Consider the following 21289-nt stretch of genomic DNA (forward strand, 5'->3'; position numbering starts at 1 on the left):
TAGTAGAGATGAGTTTCACCGTGTTAGCCAAGATGGTCTCCATCTCCTGACCTTGTGATCTGCCCGCCTCAGCCGTCCAAAGTGCTGGGATTACAGGTGTGAGCCACCGCGCCCCGCCGAAGCTTTTCTTTTCTTTTTCTTGTTTTTTATTTATTTATTTATTTTTTTGAGGTGGAGTCTCACTCTGTTGCCTAGCCTCTCTTTGGAAACTTTTCTGTCCTCTCTTCTTACATTTCATAGTCAGTTTGGCTGTGTATCTGTTTTAATCCATCACAGACGAACTGGAGGGGCCCTTCTTTTTTTTTTTTTTTTTTTTTTGAGGCGGAGTCTCGCTCTGCCGCCCGGGCTGGAGTGCAGTGGCCGGATCTCAGCTCACTGCAAGCTCCGCCTCCCGGGTTCACGCCATTCTCCTGCCTCAGCCTCCCGAGTAGCTGGGACTACAGGCGCCCGCCACCACGCCCGGCTAGTTTTTTGCATTTTTTTTAGTAGAGACGGGGTTTCACCGTGTTAGCCAGGATGGTCTCGATCTCCTGACCTCGTGATCCGCCCGTCTCGGCCTCCCAAAGTGCTGGGATTACAGGCTTGAGCCACCGCGCCCGGCCGGGGCCCTTCTTACCTGGGGGCTCGTCCCATCTTATCCTTTAGTTCAGGGAAATTTTCTTAAATTTTTTGTTCTATCTTTTCACCTCCATTTTCTTCTTTTTTAAATGCCTTTATTTAGCTTTTGGACCTTTTAAACTGGTCTCTGACTTGACCTTTTGTCTTCGGTTTTTCATCTTTTTTTGCAGAATCTTCTGGGAGGTTTCTTCAACTTAAGTTTTCAGGTCTTCTACTTAATTTTTACATTTCTCCTGTCATATTTTTACTTCTGAAGGTCTTTTTGTTCTCCCACTCTTGTTTGTTTAATAACACCTTGTTATTTTATGGCTCTAGTGACTTAATAAACGAGATCTTTCTAAGGAATTTTTTTTAAAGGTTCTCTTCTTTCTGCCATGGTCTGTGTCCTCCAAGTTACTTTCTCCAGTTTGTTTGGTACCTATCTTTTCAGTGGAGGCTCTCCTCGAGTGTCTGGTGATTAAGACTTTTCAGTGTTCCCTTGGAAATTCCATGTCCCCAATGGGTTTTGTTTATTGTGGGTCTTGGGTATTTCTCGGCCTTGTGTACCGTGGGTGATCTGGCGGGGCTGTTCTGTTGGGGAATCCCTGATGTTAGTATTTTTAGGTCTGATCACGTTCTGGAGAGAAAGTGTTGCGTAACCTGCTGCTGTTCTGGAGCTGGGTTGGTGATCTCAACATGTACCGTGTACACTTTCATTTAAGCCGTTTTCAGTAGTACCCATGCTTTCAGCTGTGGCTTGCATCCATCCTGTAAGAGACTCTTTGTTACTCTTTCCTGAAAGTTTGCAGTTTTCTGCTGGGTTGAGTAGGGAGTCGTCTAGTCGTCTGTGGGTGGGAGAGGGGATCTGGTGTCTATCCTAACTGCTTGGAAAATAAGACTTTGAAGAGACCTTTCTATTTTTAGACATACTTTCACTCATATTTCCAGAGCTATGAGGTGTCACCAATCTCTTATACTTTTAAGGGTAATATAGAGAAAATTGGCTTTTTGGTTTTTTTTTTTTCCACTATTGGCCTAGGATTCAACTTTCTTTGGTCTGTTAAAGCAGCATTGCTTTGTACATCTGTTTTCAAGCTTCTAACACTTCTCTCCTTCTCTTTTTTTTTAGTGTTTTATGTCTTTCTCTTTTTTCTGGGAAAAAAAAATCTTTTGCTGGGAGCCCAGGTGGCTCATACATGTAATCCCAGCACTTTGGGAGGCCGAGGCAGGTGGATCACGAGGTCAGGAGTTCGAGACCAGCCTGACCAACATGGTGAAATCGTGTCTCTACTAAAAATACAAAAATTAGCCGGACGTGATGGCGCACGCCTGTCATCCCAGCTACTTAGGAGGCTGAGGCAGGAGAATCACTTGAACCTGGGAGGCGGAGGTTGCAGTGAGCCAAGATACTGCGACTGTACTCCAGTCTGGGCGACAGAGTGAGACTCTACCTCAAAAGAAAAAAAAATCTCTTAACTCTAGTCTTAGTGTGATGTGGGCTGGGATTAGAGGCTACATTAAGCCCCATCTTTAACCGGAAATCTCAGGCATGAGATGGTCTCATTGTACTAGGTGATATCCAGAACTGATTTCATTTCTTCAAGGTTTGAGTTCACTTTTTAAATATTTATTTTGCTTTCCTAGGTGCCGACCTTTACAGTTTCAGCCTTCAAAATCTCACAAGAAGGTTTTGAAAAAAATGTTGAAATTTCTGGCTAAAGGGGAGGTTCCCAAAGGAAGTTGTGAGGGTAAGATGGGCTGGGTCTAAAAATGATTTACTGTCTGTCTTTGCAACAGTCCCACTTTCAGTCATCTTAGATAGAGGAAGGGTCATTAATACAGTCACATACTACTATGATGACAGCAACTACTGTTAACAGTGCTATTACTGTTACCATCGGCCCCCAAGTCAAGGTACAGGGAATATATCAGAAGAGTTTAGCTTGGAAAGAATATTGAGGATTATGTTAAAGATGTGGTTTCTTGGAGTTTATCAACCAGAATGCTTTGATGACTCATCTTTCTTGATCCTAATACTATCCTTATCAAGTAAATAGAAAGTGCCATTGTCTCTCAAGAAGCAAGTGCTTACGTGTGGCTTGTACAAGATTCCCCTATTCCTTTTAATGCTGAATAAAGATCAGCTTTTCTGTGTTTGAATGAGGCTTTTACTTCAGTAAATTATACTGTTTGAAATCCTCTTATCTGTGTGATCAGTTTTGAATTGTGAGTGGCTTTGCTAAAAGATAATAACATTTATTTAACTTTAGTTGTACATGATTTACTTTTTTTCTTAGTCTTTTTACCAATTTTGGTTTTATTTCTTTAAATTTTCATGCTGGGGCCGGACGTGGTGGCTCACGCCTCTAATCCCAGTACTTTGGGAGGCCGAGGCAGGCAGATCACGAGGTCAGGAGATCGAGACCATCCTGGCTAAGACAGTGAAACCCCATCTCTACTAAAAATACAACAGATTGGCTGGGTGTGGTGGCGGGTGCCTGTAGTCCCAGCTACTTGGGAGGCTGAGGCAGGAGAACTGCTAGAACTCAGGAGGTGGAGGTTGCAGTGAGCCGAGATTGCGCCACTGCACTCCAGCGTGGGTGACAGAGCGAGACTCCATCTTAAAAAAAAAAAAAAAGAGCTGAGCTTGGTGGTGCACTCCTGTAGTCCCAGCTACTTGAGAGGCTGAGGCACAAGAGTCAGGGAGGTCGAGGCTGCAGTGAGCCAAGATCCTGCCATTGCGCTCCAGCCTAGGTGACAGCAAGACTCTGCCTCCACCAAAAAAAAAAAGAGAATTAGGTTTGAGTTGGAAAAATGAACATGGAGACATAGAGATGAGTACTGAAGATGCTGTCCATTTGTAAATTGGTGGTTGCCTTTTTTTTTTTTGGAGACGGAGTCTTGCTCTGTCACCTAGGCTGGAGTACAATGGCTCAATCTCGACTCACTGCAACACTCCACTTCCCGGGTTCAAGGCATTCTCCTGTCTCCGCCTCCCGAGTAGCTGGGACCACAGGCGTCTGCCACCACATCCGGCTAATTTTTTTTGTATTTTTAGTAGAGACGAGGTTTCACTGTGTTGACCAGGCTGGTCTCGAACTCCTGACCTCATGAACTGCCTGCCTTGGCCTCACAAAGTGCTGGGATTACAGGCGTGAGCCACCACGTCCGGCTGCCTCTCTTTCTTATGTAGTGTTTATATTTGGTTCTTTATTTGACTTGTTATAGGCTTCTGAATTATCTGTGCCTGGAACTTAATTCTTAGGAGTGATGAGCTCATTAGGGTAAAGGAATAAACAACTTATGACAAAAATATACCAAAATGCAATAACTAAAAAAAGATAAAAGTCTTTCTTTCGGAGCCGAGTGTGGTGGCTCACACCTGTAGTCCCAGCACTTTGAGAGGCCAAGGTAGGCGGATCATGAGGTCAGGAGATTGAGACCATCCTGGCTTACATGGTGAAACCCTGTCTCTTCTAAAAATACAAAAAATTAGCCGGGCTTGGCTGGGCACGGTGGCTCATGCCTGTAATCCCAGCACTTTGGGAGGCCGAGGTGGGTGGATCACGAAGTCAGGAGATCGAGACCATCCTGGCTAACACGGTGAAACCCCATCTGTACTAAAAATGCAAAAAATTAGCGGGGCTTGGTGGCGGGCGCCTGTGGTCCCAGCTGCTCAGGATGCTGAGGTAGGAGAATGGCGTGAACCTGGGAGGTGGAGCTTGCAGTGAGCCGAGGTCGCGCCCCTGCACTACAGCCTGGGCGACAGAGGGAGACTACGTCTAAAAAAAAAAAAAAAAAAAAAAAAAAGCCGGGCATGATGGCGGGCGCCTGTAGTCCCAGCTACTCGGGAGGGTGATCAGGAGAATGGCGTGAACCTGGGAGGCAGAGGTTGCACTGCACTCCATCCTGGGCGACGGGGCAAGATTCTGTCTCAAAAAACAAACAAAAAAAGTCTGTTTCTTTCCTCATATAACAGTTCAGTGTGGGTTTTCTAGGTTGGCATACAACTCTGCTCCCCACCAGCCATTCTGGGCTTTTCTTTAACATGTGATTTCCCAGGTTGCTCTGGTTTTTACTAATCCAGCCGCTGGGGGAAGGGTAGGAGTTCAGGGTTACAAGTTTCCTTTAAAACTAGTGAGGCACGGGGCCGGGCGCGGTGGCTCAAGCCTGTAATCCCAGCACTTTGGGAGGCCGAGACGGGCGGATCACGAGGTCAGGAGATCGAGACCATCCTGGCTAATACGGTGAAACCCCGTCTCTACTAAAAATACAAAAACTAGCCGGGCGAGGTGGCGGGCGCCTGTAGTCCCAGCTACTTGGGAGGCTGAGGCAGGAGAATGGCGGAAACCCAGGAGGCGGAGCTTGCAGTGAGCTGAGATCTGGCCACTGCACTCCAGTCCGGGCGACAGAGCGAGACTCCGCCTCAAAAAAAAAAAAAAACAAAAAAAAAAAACTAGTGAGGCACAATTGGATGTATCAGTTGTGTTATGTTCCATTGGCAGGAGCTTGGTCACCATTTGTAAAGGGACTGGCAGTACATTCCCCTGCTAGGGTGCCACAGTTTGTTTGTTTGTTTTTCATTTATTGTAGAGATAGTGTCTCACTATGTTGCCCAGGCGGGTCTTAAAGTCCTGGCCTCAAGCAGTCCTCCTGTGTTGGCCTCCCAAAAAGCTGGGATTACAGGCATGAACCACCATGCCCAGCTATGCTAGTCTTAAGTGCACCTCTCTTATTTTGGAGAATGAGAATGGATTTGGTGGACAGATAGTAATTCTGCTACAATGGATAATAGGGGCATTGTATTTCTCTATTTACCTTAACTGTGTCAACCCAGCTGATGGATTTTTAATTTCTTCTTATTTGTAGATGAGCCCATGGACTCCACAATGGATGATGCTGTTGCGGGTGACTTTGCATTGATAAATAAATTGGATATACAGTGTGATCTTAAGACACTCAGTGATGACGTCAAAGAGAGTTTAGAGAGTGAAGGAAAAAATTCAAAGAAAGAAGAACCTCACGAATTACTTCAGGCACAAGATTCCGTAGGAGAGAAGTTGGGCTCTGGTGAACCATCACATTCATTTAAAGTTCACACAGTTCCTAAGCCAGGTAGTAAAGATTTTTGATAACAAGTCCTTTTCACGGCTTTGCTCTTTGCTAAGTCATTTTAAACCCTGGGTCTTTCCATCAGCCAAAAGGATGACTTAGTCATGCAATCTGCAAAACAGAAGCCTGCTTTATTTATTGTTGCCTAGATTTAGAGGGACAAATCATGTCTTTTATAAACTACTGTGCTTAAAAAGCCTGAAACAATAGCCTTATCCCTAAATACAGATATTTTCAAAGAGTTCTATTTCTTTTTACTACTTTAGGGCCTTACAGGATTGAGAATCAAATTTTTCTCAGTGAAAAGGAGTGATAAACATTCTTATTTTAGGATTAAGTGAGACAACATTAATTATAGGTATTATGTCCAAAATACAGACATTATAAAATTCTTCAGTTTATCATTAAATTTTTAAATGTAATTTTAGTATATTTTAGTTTTAAAAAGTCCACATTTTGATGTTTAACTTTGCCTTTAATCAGGTAAGATTTTTTTTTATGTTACTACTTTTACAAGAATTAGGCTTCAAAAGTTTATCCAGTATTAAATGAGTGTAATAAAATGTGTGTATGACTCTTCCAAAATTATTTCATAAAATGTGAAGTTGAATGGTTATTAGTTTATTAGATGGTGTCAGTTTTTGAATTAGTTCTTATATTTATGCAAAATGATCCAAGGGAAAGATTTTTAGTACTATTTTAGTTTTTCTTGTCTAAACTATGTTATACATGTTAAAGTAGAGAAAATTCTCCATTTGCAATTTTATTGAATAGTTTTTTACATAAGGTTTTCATGTTAAGTTGATTTTGGTCTGAGATTTCATCCTAATTAATACTAACAGTTCAATAAAATATTTATTTTTTAATTTGAGAGAGGGTCTTGCTCTGCCGCCTAGACTGGAGTGAAGTGGCGTCATCATAGCTCACTGCAGCCTTGAGCTCCTGGGGCCAAGTGATCCTCTTGCCTTAGGTTCCCGAGTAGGTAGGAATACAGGAGCTTGTCACCATGCCTAGCTATTTTAAAGATTTTTGTAGAGACAGGGTCTCACTATATTACCCAGGCTGGTCTCCAACCCTTCACCTCAAGTTATCCTCCAACCCTGGCCTCCCAAAGTGCTGAGATTACAGGCGTGAGCCACTGTACCCAGCCTTCCGTGAAATATTTTGAATAATTTAGACAGTTTGTTTCAGCTATTTCTCTTTTGGGTGTAGGGTCAATTCTTTTATTATTTTTTAATAAAATTACTTATAGTTTGCCAAATTTTAAAAATCTTCATTATTCAAACATAGATGAGCATAGATTGAATAGTATAATTGACTTCCATGTACTCTACCTGCATTTGAAACAATTACTGACTCATGTCATGGCCACTCTTGTTTTGTCTAGTTCCCCCTTCCAAAATTACATGGAAGCAAATCCCAGGCATTATGCTATCCTGTATTTCAGAATCCGTTTCTAAAAGATAAGAACTTTAAAAAAACATATTCACAATACCGTTATTATACTTGAGTAAAATTTCTTTTTTTTTTTTTTTTGAGGCGGAGTCTCACTCTGTCGCCCGGACTGGAGTTCAGTGGCCGGATCTCAGCTCACTGCAAGCTCTGCCTCCCAGGTTTACGCCATTCTCCTGGCTCAGCCTCCCGAGTAGCTGGGACTACAGGCGCCCGCCACCTCGCCCGGCTAGTTTTTGTATTTTTAGTAGAGATGGGGTTTTACCGTGTTAGCCAGGATGGTCTCGATCTCCTGACCTCGTGATCCACCCACCTCGGCCTCCCAAAGTGCTGGGATTACAGGCTTGAGCCACCGCGCCCGGCCGAGTAAAATTTCTTAATACCATTGAATACTGTTCAAATTCCAATTTTTAAACATTTATTTGTGCCAGGATCCAGATAAGGTCCACGTATTGTGATTGTTGATACATTCAAAAAATCTCTTGGCGAGGCATGGTGGCCTACACCTGTAATCCCAGCACTGGGAGACCGACGCAGGTAGATTGCTTGAGCCCAGGAGTTCGAGACCAGCCTGGACAATATGGTGAAACTTGTCTGTGCTAGAAATACAAAATATTAGCCAGGTGTTATGGCGCATGCCTGTAGTCCTAGCTACTTGGGAGGCTGAGGTGAGAGGATCACCTGAGCTTGGGAAGTCGAGGCTGCAGTGAGCTGAGATCATGCCTCTGCACTCCAGTTTGGGTGACGAGAATGAGATCCTGTCTCAAAAAAACTACAATAAAAATCTCTTATGTTTTAGAGGTTCCCCTTCCATCATTCCTCAGCTGGGTTGTTTGTCTTGGGTTGTTTGTTCCACTTTCTGTATCTGACAGGTTTACGTTTGTGGTTTAACATGTTCCTCTGCCTGCTTGTAAATTGATGGTTAGATATAGAGCCTTGATCAGATTCTGTGCTAAATTTTCTTTTGTTTATTTTTTTGCGGAGGGGCAGGGGGGCGAGTCTTAATCAGATTTGAGTTTGAATTATTTGAGGATGGGTGAGATTACTTCATGGGTGTTAGAGTGGTCTTTCAGGAGACATGTAATGTCTGGGTGCTTCTCTTTTCGTTAGTGCTAATAGTCATGGATTTTCCATGCTTAAATTCATTCATTTCTTCATTTCCAGGCTGGCTGGACTGCTTCCATAGAGTCTTCCCCTCATCTGTTTGTTTCTCATAAAAACCCATAGCAAAGGCAGGATACATTGTTTTTTTGAAAGAGTCTCACTCTGTGGCCTAGACTGGAGTGCAGTGGTGCGGTCCTGGCTCACTGCAGCCTCTGCCTCCCGGGTTCAAGTGATGCTCCTGCCTCAGCCTCCAGAGTAGCTAGGATTACAGGTGCGTGCCACCACGCCCAGCTAATTTTTTGTATTTTTACTAGAGACGGGGTTTAGCCATGTTGGCCAGGCTGGTCTTGAACTCCTGACCTCAGGTGATCCACCTGCCTTGGCCTTGCAAAGTACTGGGATTACAAGAGTCAGCCACTGCACCCGGCTGGCAGGATACATTCTTTTTTTTTTTTTGTTTGTTTTTTTTTTTTTTTTTTTGAGACGGAGTCTTGCTCTTTCGCCCGGGCTGGAGTGCAGTGGCCGGATCTCAGCTCACTGCAAGCTCCGCCTCCCGGGTTTTTACGCCATTCTCCTGCCTCAGCCTCCGGAGTAGCTGGGACTACAGGCGCCCGCCACCTCGCCCGGCTAGTTTTTTGTATTTTTAGTAGAGACGGGGTTTCACCCTGTTAGCCAGGATGGTCTCGATCTCCTGACCTCGTGATCCGCCCGTCTCGGCCTCCCAAAGTGCTGGGATTACAGGCTTGAGCCACCGCGCCCGGCCCGCAGGATACATTCTTGATTCCTTCTTTTTATTTACCATTTTTCAAAATAACATCTAACAGTGACCAGTTAGTTTTCTTTTTGGTATCATTGGGAACTCATGGATCTGAACATACTGCTGTTGCAATCGGTTGCTCCTCTGAGAGCTTCTTTAAGTTGTCTTTTGAGTCCTTTCAACATAATCCTTGGTAGTCTTTGACAGCTTCCTTGCTATTTGGCATGATATTATGTGCCTAGATCATCTTGTACAGGCATTTCTTCGAGTGATTGTGGTTCCTTTTAGTGGGAAATGGTATTTGGAGATCACACACTAGATTAGGAGTGCACATTATTGCTGCTGGCTTGGTCATTGTTTTCTAGGCTTTGTTGGTGAACAGACTTATGAGGTTATGAGTTCATACTGATATTTCCAATTCAAATTCAGGACTATAGCATTCTAATCTTTTCTTTTTTGAGACGGAGTCTCGCTTTGTTGCCCAGGCTGGAGTGCAGTAGCGCCATCTTCGCTCACTGCAAGCTCCGCCTCCTGAGTTCATGCCATTCTCCTGCCTCAGCCTCCCAAGTAGCTGGGACTACAGGCGCCCGCCACCATGCCCTGCTAATTTTTTGTATTTTTAGTAGAGACGGGGTTTCACCGTGTTAGCCAGAATAATCTCGACCTCCTGACCTTGTGATCCACCTGCCTTGGCCTCCCAAAGTGCTGGGATTACAGGCATGAGCCACTGTGCCTGGCTGTATTTTAATCTTTTTCTTTATTTTTATTTTTTTTTTTTATTTTTTTTTGAGACAGAGTCTGGCTCTGTCGCCCAGACTGGAGTGCAGTGGCGCGATCTCGGCTCACTGCAAGCTCCGCCTCCCGGGTTTACGCCATTCTCCTGCCTCAGCCTCCCGAGTAGCTGGGACTACAGGTGCCCGCCATCTCGCCCGGCTAATTTTTTGTATTTTTTAGTAGAGACGGGGTTTCACCGTGTTAGCCAGGATGGTCTCGATCTCCTGACCTCGTGATCCACCTGTCTTGGCCTCCCAAAGTGCTGGGATTACAGGCTTGAGCCACCGCGCCCGGCCTATTTTTATTTTTTTGACACAGAGTCTTGCTCTGTTGCCCAGGCTGGAGTGCAATGGCATGATCTCGGCTCACTGCAACCTCTGCCTCCCGGGTTTGAGTGATTCTCCTACCTCAGCCTCCTGAATAGCTGGGAGTACAGGTGTGCACCACCACACCTGGCTAATTTTTGTACTTTTAGGTACTTTTAATAGAGATGGAGTTTTGCCATGTTGGTCAGGCTGGTCTCGAACTCCTGGCCTCAAGTGATCCACCTGCCTCAGGTTCCCAAAGTGCTGGGATTATAGGCATGAGCCACCGTGCCTGGCCATACATTTTTGTCTTTTTCTTTCTTTTTTTGTTTTTGATGTTTGTAGTTTCTTCTACACTGAGAAACCTAGTTCTTGAGAACACTGAGGGTGGTAGAATTAGATTAGAGTATCACACATTAACCTTTTGCTTTTTCCCATATTACACAGTTTTAGAATAACAACCTTACTTCTAGCAGTACAGTTAGTGAAACATTAAAAACGGTTTTTGCAGGGTTTTTTCCCCCTTAAGATATCTTTCACTAAAAATCTGAGACGATTTTAAAATCCTTGGATTTTGGCCGGGCTCAGTGGCTCACACCTATAATCCCAGCACTTTGGGAGGCCGAGACAGGCGGATCACCTGAGGTCAGGAGTTCGAGACCAGCCTGGCCAACATGGTGAAACCCCATCTCCACTAAAAATACAAAAATTAGCTGGGGGTGGAGGTCCATGTCTGCAATCCCAGCCCCTCAGGAGGCCGAGGCAGGAGAATTGCTTGAAACCAGGGGGGCAGAGGTTGTAGTGAGCTGAGATCTTACCACTGCACTCCAGCCTGGGCGACAGAGTGAGGCTCCATCTCAAACAAACAAACAAACAAAACACCCTGGATTGTTTTTTTTGGAACCTGCAAAAGCAAACCTGCATTTCCTTTTTAATTTTTTGTTGTTGTTGAGACAGGGTCTTATTCTGTCTCCCAGGCTGGGGTGTGGTGACACTATGAGGACTCACTGCAGCCTTGACCTCCTGGGCTCAAGCAATTTTCCCACCTCAGCCACTGGAGTACTTGGGACTACCAGTGCACGACACTACACCTGGCTAATTTTTTGTATTTTTAGTAGAAATGGGGTTTATGCTGAAATCCTACTTTTTTTTGGATGCAGAGTCTTGCTCTGTTGCCTAGGCTGGAGTGCAGTGGTGTGATCTCGGTTCACTGCAGCCTTCATCTCCTGGGTTCGAGCAATTCTCCTGTCTCAGGTTCCCAAGTAGCTGGGACTACAGGTGCACACCAACCCTCTCAGCTAATTTTTTGTATTTTTAGTAGAGACAGGGTTTCACCATGTTGGCCAGGTTGGTCTCAAACCCCTGACCTCAGATCATCTACCCGTCTCGGCCTTCCAAATGCTGGGATTACAGGCGTGAGCCACTGAGCCCTGCCTGAAAGCCTGCTTTCCATTGCAGTAACGTAATATGTAAATGTAGAGCAAAACAATCATGAGAAGGCTTACCTAGTCCGGTGACTTAGTTAGTGTAAAGATGATACAGGTAGTCAGTCCTTCATAAAACTACTGAAAATGTGTGTTTCTTAGATCATGTTCGTTTTAAATTTGCTTATAATTTTATAACTTCTGTAGGGAATATAATTTTCAGTATAAGAAGTGGAAGGTTTTGAAAACTACTGTTTATGGAATTTTATATAGGTAAAACATTATTTTAGATGTTGGTAATACAAATAATAGCTAATAATAGTTAACCCTAATTGAATGGTAGTTAATTTTGTATGAGCTGCACAGGTGTTAACTCATTTAATCCTCACAGGAATGTCGTAGGTAGAATTGGTTTTTGTCTTTCTTGTACGGACAGGGAAACTTGCCCAAGGTCATCTAGCCAAGTGACAGAGCCTGGTCCATGACCTTAGGCAGCTTGTGTCAGAGTGTGTGTGCTCAGAGCAAATTTGAGAAAAGACACAGTTTGTGGTCCAAGAAAAGTAATTCTGTTAGGCAGTAGAGTGATAGTTACAGAAATGTTCTTTTGTTACCTGGTTCAGACTTATATAACTTAGGCTTATTCAAAGTCGTTTTTTAAAAAAATGAACTTTATTTTTAGTTAGAAAACATGTTAATGAAGTTGTGATATAGTCTGAACTGTTTGTGAACTCACTAGTTTCTCACTCTAGGTTTTGATTTTCTTCTCTCTAAAAACTGAATTTGTTGGTTTTATAAACCTTCCTTTTGTTGACTTTTATATGGTTTGTGAATACCCTGTTTTGGGATTTTTTTTTTTTTTTTTTTGAGATGGAGTGTCGCTCTGTCACCTAGGCTGGAGTGCTGTGGTGCAATCTCAGCTCACTGCAACCTCCGCCTGTTGGGTTCAAGCAATTCTCCTGCCTCAGCCTCCCAAGTGGGTGGGACTACAGGCGTGCGCCACCATGCCTGGCTAATTTTTTTTTATATTTAGTAGAGACGGGATTTCACTGTGTTAGCCAGGATGGTCTCGATCTCCTGACCTTGTGATCTGCCTGCCTCGGCCTTCCAAAGTGCTGGGATTACAGGCGTGAGCCACCACGCCCAGCTGTTTTGGGATCTTAAACAGCTTATTTCTTTAATATTTTCTATAAAATTACTAGCGTAATGTTCCTTGTTGGAAAATTCAGCCAGGCACAGTGGCTCACGCCTGTAATACCAGCACTTTGGGAGGCCAAGGTGGGCGGATCACGAGGTCAGGAGTTCGAGACCAGCCTGACCAGAATGGTGAAACTCCGTCTCTACTAAAAATACAAAAAATTAACCAGGCATGGTGGCGCGCACATGTAGTCCCAGCTACTCAGGAGGCTGAGGCAGGAGAATTGCTTGAATCCAGTAGGCGGAGGTTGCAGTGAGCTGCGATCGTGCCACTGCACACCCACCTGGGTGACAGAGTGAAACTCCGTCTCAAAAAAAAAAAAAAAACAACAAAATTTGGAGAAAAGATAACACTACAAAAAAAGGGAAATTCTCTGTTTCTGAAACAAAGGAAAATGACTGTCACCATGTGTCGTCTTTCCAGGTTTTTTTCTAAGTATTTTTATTTAGTTTATAATAGTAAAAAATTTTTTATTTTAAAGAGTTGTCAGTTGATATTTGGTCTTTTAATTAGAACAAAACTCTGATTAACTACAACGGAACTAATGAGACTCAAATACCTGCAGTGTTTGGGTAAAGACACAGATACCTTTAACTAAGCAAGGCTTCCTTTTTTGTTTTTTGAGACAGAGTCTCACTCTGTCACCCAGGCTGGAGTGCAGTAGTGCCGTCTCAGCTCAGCACAACCTCTGCCTCCCAGGTTCAAGCGATTCTAACGTCTCAGCCTCCTGAGTAGCTGGGATTACGGGTGTGTGCTACCACACCTGGCTAATTTTGTATTTTTAGTAGAAATGGGGTTTCACCACGGTGACTAGGCTGGTCTCGAGCTTCTAACCTCAGGTGATCTGCCCGCCTTAGCCTCCCAAAGTACTAGAATTACAGGTGTGCGAGAATTCTTTTAATTTATAAAAACCTGTCAGAGTCTGTGCTGGGATCAGTATTCCTTTACACCTGGTTCCTAAGTATTTATGTTACCAGTGCTTTCAGAGAAATGTCCCTCAGAAATGTTGGGCAGAGATAGCAGTGTCCTTTTAATGCAGAAGGTACTTTGATTTGATTGTGTTCTTCCTCGCAAAGGCAGAGAAATGGATGAATTTTTTTTTTTTTTAGAGATTTTCAGGTTGGGCGTGGTGGCTCACGCCTGTAATCCCAGCACTTAGGGAGGCCAAGGCAGGTGGATCACAAGGTCAGGAGTTCGAGACCAGTCTGGCCAACATGGTGAAACCCCCATCTCTTCTAAAAATACAAAAATTAGCCAGGCACGGTGGCACACACCTGTAGTCCCAGCTACTCGGGAGGTTGAGGCAGGAGAATCACTTGAACCAGGGAGGTGGAGGTTGCGGTGAGCCGAGATCACGCCATTGCACTCCAGCCTGAGTGACAGAGCAAGACTCTGTCTCAAAAAAAAAGATAAAAAAGATTTTCAGCAGTAAGAGCCACCTTGGAAAGTTTCTGTGCTATTTACTTTCTCTGGCAACTCTCCCTTCTAAGGTAGAATTTTAGATCCACTTATAGCTCTGTATCGGGATCCTCTGAAACATCTACCCAAAGCTAGCCTAACCATTGGAACTCTTTGGACTTACTCTGTAGAATCTTTGAGACATGTGAGAATACTTTTCTAGCACCAAATGTGATTGGTCTAATATTTTAAAATTCTTTTTAGGCAAAGGGGCTGATTTGAGTAAGCCTCCATGTCGAAAAGCAAAGGAAATCCGGAAAGAAAGGAAAAGGTTAAAGCGCATGCAGCAGAACCCAGCTGGAGAACTTGAGGGTGTCCAGGCTCCAGGTCACCCACCATCTTTGTTTCCACCAAAGGCGAAATCCAACCAGCCCAAATCACTTGAAGATTTAATTTTTGAATCTTTACCAGAGAATGCATCACACAAGTTAGAGGTACTTTGAAGGACTTTTGTTGTTTGTTTTATTATGATTTTTTTTTACTTGGGCATATCATTTATTTTTATTTGAAGTTCTAACCAGTTGATGTTTTGCTAGGTAAATAATGAGAATTTAAAAGAAATTAAAGAGAATTGGGAAGAAGTAACATTTGAATTTACTAAGTTACCTGTTATTTGAGAGAAACTCCCTTTTTTAAAAAAGACTTGAGAATACTTTAGTTGGCCACTAAACTTGTGAAAACAGTGTCAATTGTAGTATGCTACCTTGTTTGAAATTTAATAGTTAAAATGAAAGAAATACTCTTTAAAATTGTGTTTTTAGCAGTTTTGGTTTAGATAGTGAAAGACAATAGATTACACAAGGCAAATCACTATTTTCTCCATTATAATATTCTGTTCTTGGTAAAGACAGCAAATGGTGTCATATACATAAGCCAGCAGTTAGGAATTATCTAAATAGGGCTCAGATGTACTGCTGAAATCCTGTCTCATTAGTACCCAAACCAATTTGGGCATAAGATGAATCCTTTTAGAGCCGGATTCTTCCTTTTTTCCAATTTTTTTTACATTTCTCGATCAGATCAAGATTTCTCAGTATTAATTCTCATATATAAAATTCAAAAACCAGGACTGGATGTGGTGGCTCACACCTGTAATCCTAGCACTTTGGTAGGCCGAGGTGGGCGGATCGCTTGAGGTCTGATGTTTGAAATCAGCTTGGCCAACACAGTGAAACCCTGTCTCTTCTGAAATAGGAAAATTAGCCAGGTGTGGTGGTGCGCACCTGTAATCCCAGCTCCTGGGGAGGCTGAGACACGAGAATTGCTTGAACCCAGCAGCTGGAGGTTGTAGTGAACTGAGATCATACCACTGTACTCCAGCCTGGGCAACAGAGCGAATGTTTGTCTCAAAAACATTAGCCATAATGATTTTTATCTTATTCTCATATGTGATTAGTAACTGGTCAGCCTTTGAATTTTATGGCTTACTATCATCTAAAAATATCACTAAAGTCCTGATAATAAAAATTAACTTTCATGCATTCTAAGCCTTAATTCAATATATGTATTATCAGATGTAGTATTTAGCTTTTTTTTTTTGAGACAGAGTTTCACTCTTGTTGCCTAGGCTGGAGTGCAATGGCGCGATCTCGGCTCACTGCAACCTCCGCCTCCCGCGTTCAAGCAATTCTCCTGTCTCAGCCTTCTGAGTAGCTGGGATTACAGGTACCCACCACTACGCCCGGCTAATTTTTGGTATTTTTAGTAGAGATACGGTTTCATTATGTCGGCCATGCTGGTCACAAACTCCTGACTTCAGGTGATCCGCCCACCTCTGCCTCCCAAAGTGCTGGGATTACAGGTGTGAGCTACCTCGCCCCGCCAGATTTTAGCTTTTATAACTCCTTGGCTACTCTGATTTGGATACAGATTTTTTTTCCTTCCAAAATTGTAAACAGAGTTGAATACACTACTTAAAATATTTTACAAGGTGTCTTTTATCTTTTGATCATAAATAGTAATGTATTCAGTGGGCCAAGCACACTTAACAGTTCTCCAGTGGTTACTTTTACTTTTTGAATGTAATGATACTCAGGATGTGTAGAGATCTTTTACCACTGGGTGTCGCTGTTTCTTCACAGAATTACCTCTCACGGCACACATGTCAAGTTTCCAGTTGTTTTCGTTGCATTGCATTTGACTGTTTTACTGTTCTGTTTTGCTAATACATTTTAAGTGGCTAGTAAATAATGTTAAAGTAAATGTTAGCCATTACTGCATGCAATTACTGTTTTAAACTTATCCTTATTTTACAAGGTTACTTGAGCAACATGGTGACATTGTAAGATTTGAATGAAGGAAATGTGACTTGAGAGTCATGGTTGTTAACTATGCTATGAAGTAGGAAAACTTTATGAGGTCTTTTAAGCTTAAACAGTAGAGTTTTAAGTTGAGGGTTAGTAATGATGAGTGAGTGTCCAAAAAATGTATTCATATTTTTAGTCTTTCTTAGAGTTACTGGTAGTTGTGCACAACTAGAGGTTATTTATGTGGGTGTCATGTGTGTACGAGTGTTGGAAATACTCTGCCAGTTTACAATAGAGGCAGGCTTACATAATTCAGTCATGAAAGCTGAGGCTTAGAGTTTAGAGGGCATCCTCCTCTGTCTTCTTAATGAGTCTGTAAGTTACAAAAATAACTTTTTTCTTTACTTACTAACTGGTTGGTTTTTAATATTAAAATATTTAATTGCTTTAATGATTGTTAAAACTTGGTTGCTTGGATGGGAGTTACTGTTAATGCATATTCCACAGAATGAATAAATGAATGAATTAGTGAACTTGTTTTTTTAACTGCTTCTGAAGGTGAGGGTGGTGAGATCATCTCCACCAAGTTCGCAGTTCAAAGCCACACTTCTGGAGTCTTACCAGGTCTATAAACGTTACCAGATGGTTATTCACAAGAACTCACCTGATACGCCAACCGAGAGCCAGGTCAGCAGGCCAAGTGTAATTTTCCTGTGCAAACAGAGCTTTCCTTCTACTTAATATCATTTAATGAGATCTTGGTTTATTTGTGCTACATTTTATTTGTGTTCAATTTGCAGCATATCTGCAAATACCTAAGACTGAATTAATGGACATTCTGAAAGTGCAAGTTTTACCTAGTGCCATGTTAAGTACCAGCCATGTATAATTTCAGAGTGGAAAGTAACATGTAAAATTATTTAAAATCACTATTTTAGACGCATTTATCTAAAAGATAGTAATAGAGCCTAAATTAAAATACCTATGAGGAAAATGCAGGAAACTTTATATTTTTATGGTAGATACATACTTTGACTAAAATGATTTTAATTCTTTATCCGTATTTGAAAGACGTATGTAGAAAGAATTGATCCCAGCTAAATTATTATTTATTAATGTGCTACCCTTGCACAATTGAGTGGGACTAAAAAAGGCAAATAGTAGAACATTTTAATAGAAGAACTCATATGCTAATAATTTTGTGTTAAATGACCCAAGAAAAATCTGTAAAGGAAAAAAGCTTAAAACACTTAGTATAAGTAGAGGTAGCAAAAGTAGTGCTCATGACCACGATTAACAACAATATTGACTCTAGTTTATGCAGAAAACTACAATAAGTGGATAGAGAAAAAAAAAGAAGAACAAATTGTTGGCTCTTATGATTTTGAGATTTTCATAAGTTTTAGTACAGAGTTAGCACTTCAGTCTCTGCGCCAGTCCACGCAGTCTAGGGTTTCTTTTCATGACAAATTCCAGTTTGAGCTTTGGAGTGGATTTGCGGAGATCTTACTCTAGCCTCACCTTCAGAAGCATATCATCAGTTAGAGATGTTTCAATAGCATTTGCTTGTATTTTCCTTGCTCTGAAGGTGAGGTTAGTACCTGCCTCCTTTGAGGACCCAGAGTTCAAGTCGTCTTTCAGCCAGTCCTTTTCTTTGTATGTCAAGTATCAAGTGGCCATACACCAGGATCTACCCGATGAATGTGGGAAGACTGAGGTATTGTTTCTTAACTGTTGTTTTCTGTGTTGATAAGGTTGTCTGGGAAGAAGTATAATATATGCTGTTTTCTTGCTTGTCAGGTGGAGCTGATGACCCTTTCAGTGTGTATTACTGAACTTCCATGAACACTCACATGAGTCATACATGTGAGCATTTTAAATCCTTAGAAAAAAGGATTGCAAATTCAGGATGTGTTCTTAGTGTCTTCTCTAGGAACGTGAATGTAGTGGTTTATATGGTCAGTCATCCACCCTAGGTTAACAGTCATTTACTGAATACCCATTGTGTGTCAGACTGTGCGCCACAGAACAAAAGGAGGAGTCTCTGTCTTCAAGAAATTGATAATCAAATGGGAAAGACAGACCAATAAGCAAAAATATCTTAACAAGTGAATTAGAAAGAACTACCTACACCTAACCTACTGAACATCATAGCTTAGCCTCGCCTGCTTTAAACATGCTCAGAACACTTATAATGGCCTTTAGTTAAGCAGAATCAGCTAACACAAAGCCTATTTTATAATAAAATGTTGAATATCTCATGTGATTTATTGAATACTGTACTGAAAGTGAAAAACGGAATGGTTTTGCATCATTGGAAAGTTGAAAAAGCGTAAGTCCAACCATTATAAGTTGGGGACCTTCTGTTAGATGTAATATGATTTAACAGGCATTTATTGAGGGCCTGTCTTTCCCAGGCTTGGGATATTGAAATGAATGAGATGGCATCATTGTCACAGTAGAACCATGATATGTTGGAAGAGAGAGGCCGACAGATACAGAAGACTTAGAGTTTTGATTTTTTGACTGCTTTTGATTTTTTAATGACACAATGTGTAACCTAAAAAGAGAGGGTTAATAGGACGGGAGTTAATGCTGCATGTTCCCTGAGAAAGGGCTCACTTCCCAGATTCCACAGAGTCTTCTGGTTTAAAGTGTCATCTGCAGACCTGCAGCATCAGCAGCACCTGGAACACAGACTCGCAGTCCTGTTCATTCCGCATCTGCGTTTTATTTATTTATTTTTTTGAGATGGAGACTTGCTGTGTCTCCAGGCTCGAGTGCAGTGGTGCGATCTCTGTTCACTGCAACCTCCACCACCCGGATTCAAGTGATTCTCCTGCCTCAGCCTCCCGAGTAGCTAGGACTACAGGCGCGTGCCACCACGGCCGGCTAATTTTTATAGTTTTAGTAGAGATCGGGTTTCACCATGTTGACTAGGTTGATCTCGATCTCTTGACCTTGTAATCTGCTGCCTTGGCATCCCAGAGGGCTGGGATTACAGGCATGAGCCACTGCGTCTGGCCAGAATCTACATCTTAAACTAGGTTTCCAAAGGATTCATATGCACATTTCAGTTTTGAGAAGCTGTGTCCTAGGTTCCCTATGGATCCATGCCACTGTAGGTGATAGCATTTGCGGATAGTAAGGATTCTGCTAGGCCTAAGAAGCTTCCTTTGATATTCTCAGGGAGTCTTACTCCTTTCTGAACTTTCCTCCTTCCTATTCCTTTGGAGATGATGCCTTTGTACCTCTCTGCTTAGCAGGTAGGAATAGTTGGGATGACATGTTTCTGTGGCCCAGTATGTTTATTCAAGACTTCCCTAGGGACTTCTCCTAGTAGGCTTCAGGCTTCTGGGAAGTCCCTTTATGTACCCTTAGAGCAGCACTAAAGGCATTCATAGTCCGAATTAGGGTGGTAGACAGGTATGTAATTCCAGTGCCTTTAGAATTAGCCACTGGATTAGTAGGGACAGCCAGCTTAGTGTGAGGCTGGAAGTTACAGAGGTTTTTCTGAGGGAAGTGACATCTGAGCCAAGTCTGGAAAGATGAGTAGGTATTTGCCAGGACAAAAAGGGAGAAGGGTGTTCTGGGCACCAGGACTAACAAATGCAGAGGTGTGGATGGTGAAATTATACGCCATCTTGAGGAACTACTATTAATACTTAGTTTAGTGTTGCCAAAACATAGAGTACATGTTAGGAGATAATAAGGGATGAGGCTTTTTTTTTGTTTTTTGAGACATTCTTGCTCTGTCTCCCAGGCTGGAGTGCAGTGGTGTGATCTTGGCTCAGCCTCTGCAGCCTCGGCTCACTGAAACCTCTGCCTCCCGGGTTCAAGCAGTTCTTCTGTCTCAGACCCCTGAGTCTCTGGGATTACAGGTGTGCGCCACTACGCCCATCTAATTTTTGTATTTTTAGTAGAGACGGTTTCACCATGTTGGCCAGGCTGGTCTTGAACTCCTGACCTCAGGTGATCCACCGACCTTGGCCTCCCAAAGTGCTGGGATTACAGGTGTGAGCCACTGTACCTGACCAAGGGATGAGGCTTTTGGAGGTTTAGGTAGGAGCCAGATTTTTAAAAAAACTATTTTAGAAATAGTTAAACTGCCACATAGTTTCTTCAGCTAGCCTTAACATGCTGCCATTCTTGTTTCATCCATCTCTCCATACCTTTTTGTTGTTATTTTGCTGTGCTATTTTATACCAAATCTCAGACATAGTGTTTTATATTTAAGTCCTTAAATGTGTATCTTAACTGACTAAAAATGTAGGAGGAGCAAGTAACGTGCCTCCTGATGTAATCCAGTAAGAAGTATAAACCACCACCTATGGAATGTTCTTGCTAAAGAAATTGAATCTGGATCTATCCAAGCTTCTACTGACCAGTTCACAGAAAATATGAGGGGTAAAGGAATATGTTAAAATGACACTTGGACACTTGTATAAGATCAATTACCTAGTTTCTTTAAATAAATTAATAAAGAAAAAGGGAACTCTTTTCTTAGATTAAAAGTTATTAATATAGACATTAAAAAATATGTAACTATAGTACCATTATTACACCCAGCAAAATGTATATTATTTAATGCTTTGTACATGTTTGATTTTTTTTTTTCTTTTTTTTGGGTGGGGGAGACAGTCTTGCTCTGTTGCCCAGGCAGGAGTGCATGGCGCCACATTGGCTTACTACTGCAACTTCGCCTTCCAGGTTCAGGTGATTCTCATATCGTAGCCACCTGAGCAGCTGGGACTACAGGCATGTGCCACCACGACTGACTAATTTTTGTATTTTTAATAGCAATGGGATTTCGCCACATTGGCCAGACTGGTCTCAAATCCTGTAATCCTAAGGTGCTGGGATTA

At 42.3% G+C, this 21289-nt stretch overlaps 1 protein-coding gene across 13 annotated transcripts in view; it reads left to right on the top strand.

Moving 5' to 3' along the window:
• The window catches only part of ATE1 (arginyltransferase 1), a 185806-nt gene that overhangs the window by 14035 nt on the left and 150482 nt on the right, over window positions 1-21289 (top strand). For 4 of the 13 annotated variants that reach the window (XM_033180735.1, XM_033180690.1, XM_033180674.1 and 1 more), the window contains exons 4-9: window positions 2242-2345; window positions 3958-4008; window positions 5467-5712; window positions 14383-14612; window positions 16983-17111; window positions 18013-18141. In XM_033180735.1, coding sequence (XP_033036626.1) covers window positions 2242-2345; window positions 3958-4008; window positions 5467-5712; window positions 14383-14612; window positions 16983-17111; window positions 18013-18141 — 889 coding nt within the window. The remainder of the gene's footprint in view (window positions 1-2241; window positions 2346-3957; window positions 4009-5466; window positions 5713-14382; window positions 14613-16982; window positions 17112-18012; window positions 18142-21289) is intronic. The other 9 variants (XM_033180751.1, XM_033180680.1, XM_033180760.1 and 6 more) reach the window with 7 other exon arrangements.

Source organism: Trachypithecus francoisi, unplaced genomic scaffold (assembly GCF_009764315.1).
Source record: "Trachypithecus francoisi isolate TF-2019V2 unplaced genomic scaffold, Tfra_2.0 Contig01579, whole genome shotgun sequence".
NCBI classification, from domain to species: domain Eukaryota; kingdom Metazoa; phylum Chordata; class Mammalia; order Primates; family Cercopithecidae; genus Trachypithecus; species Trachypithecus francoisi.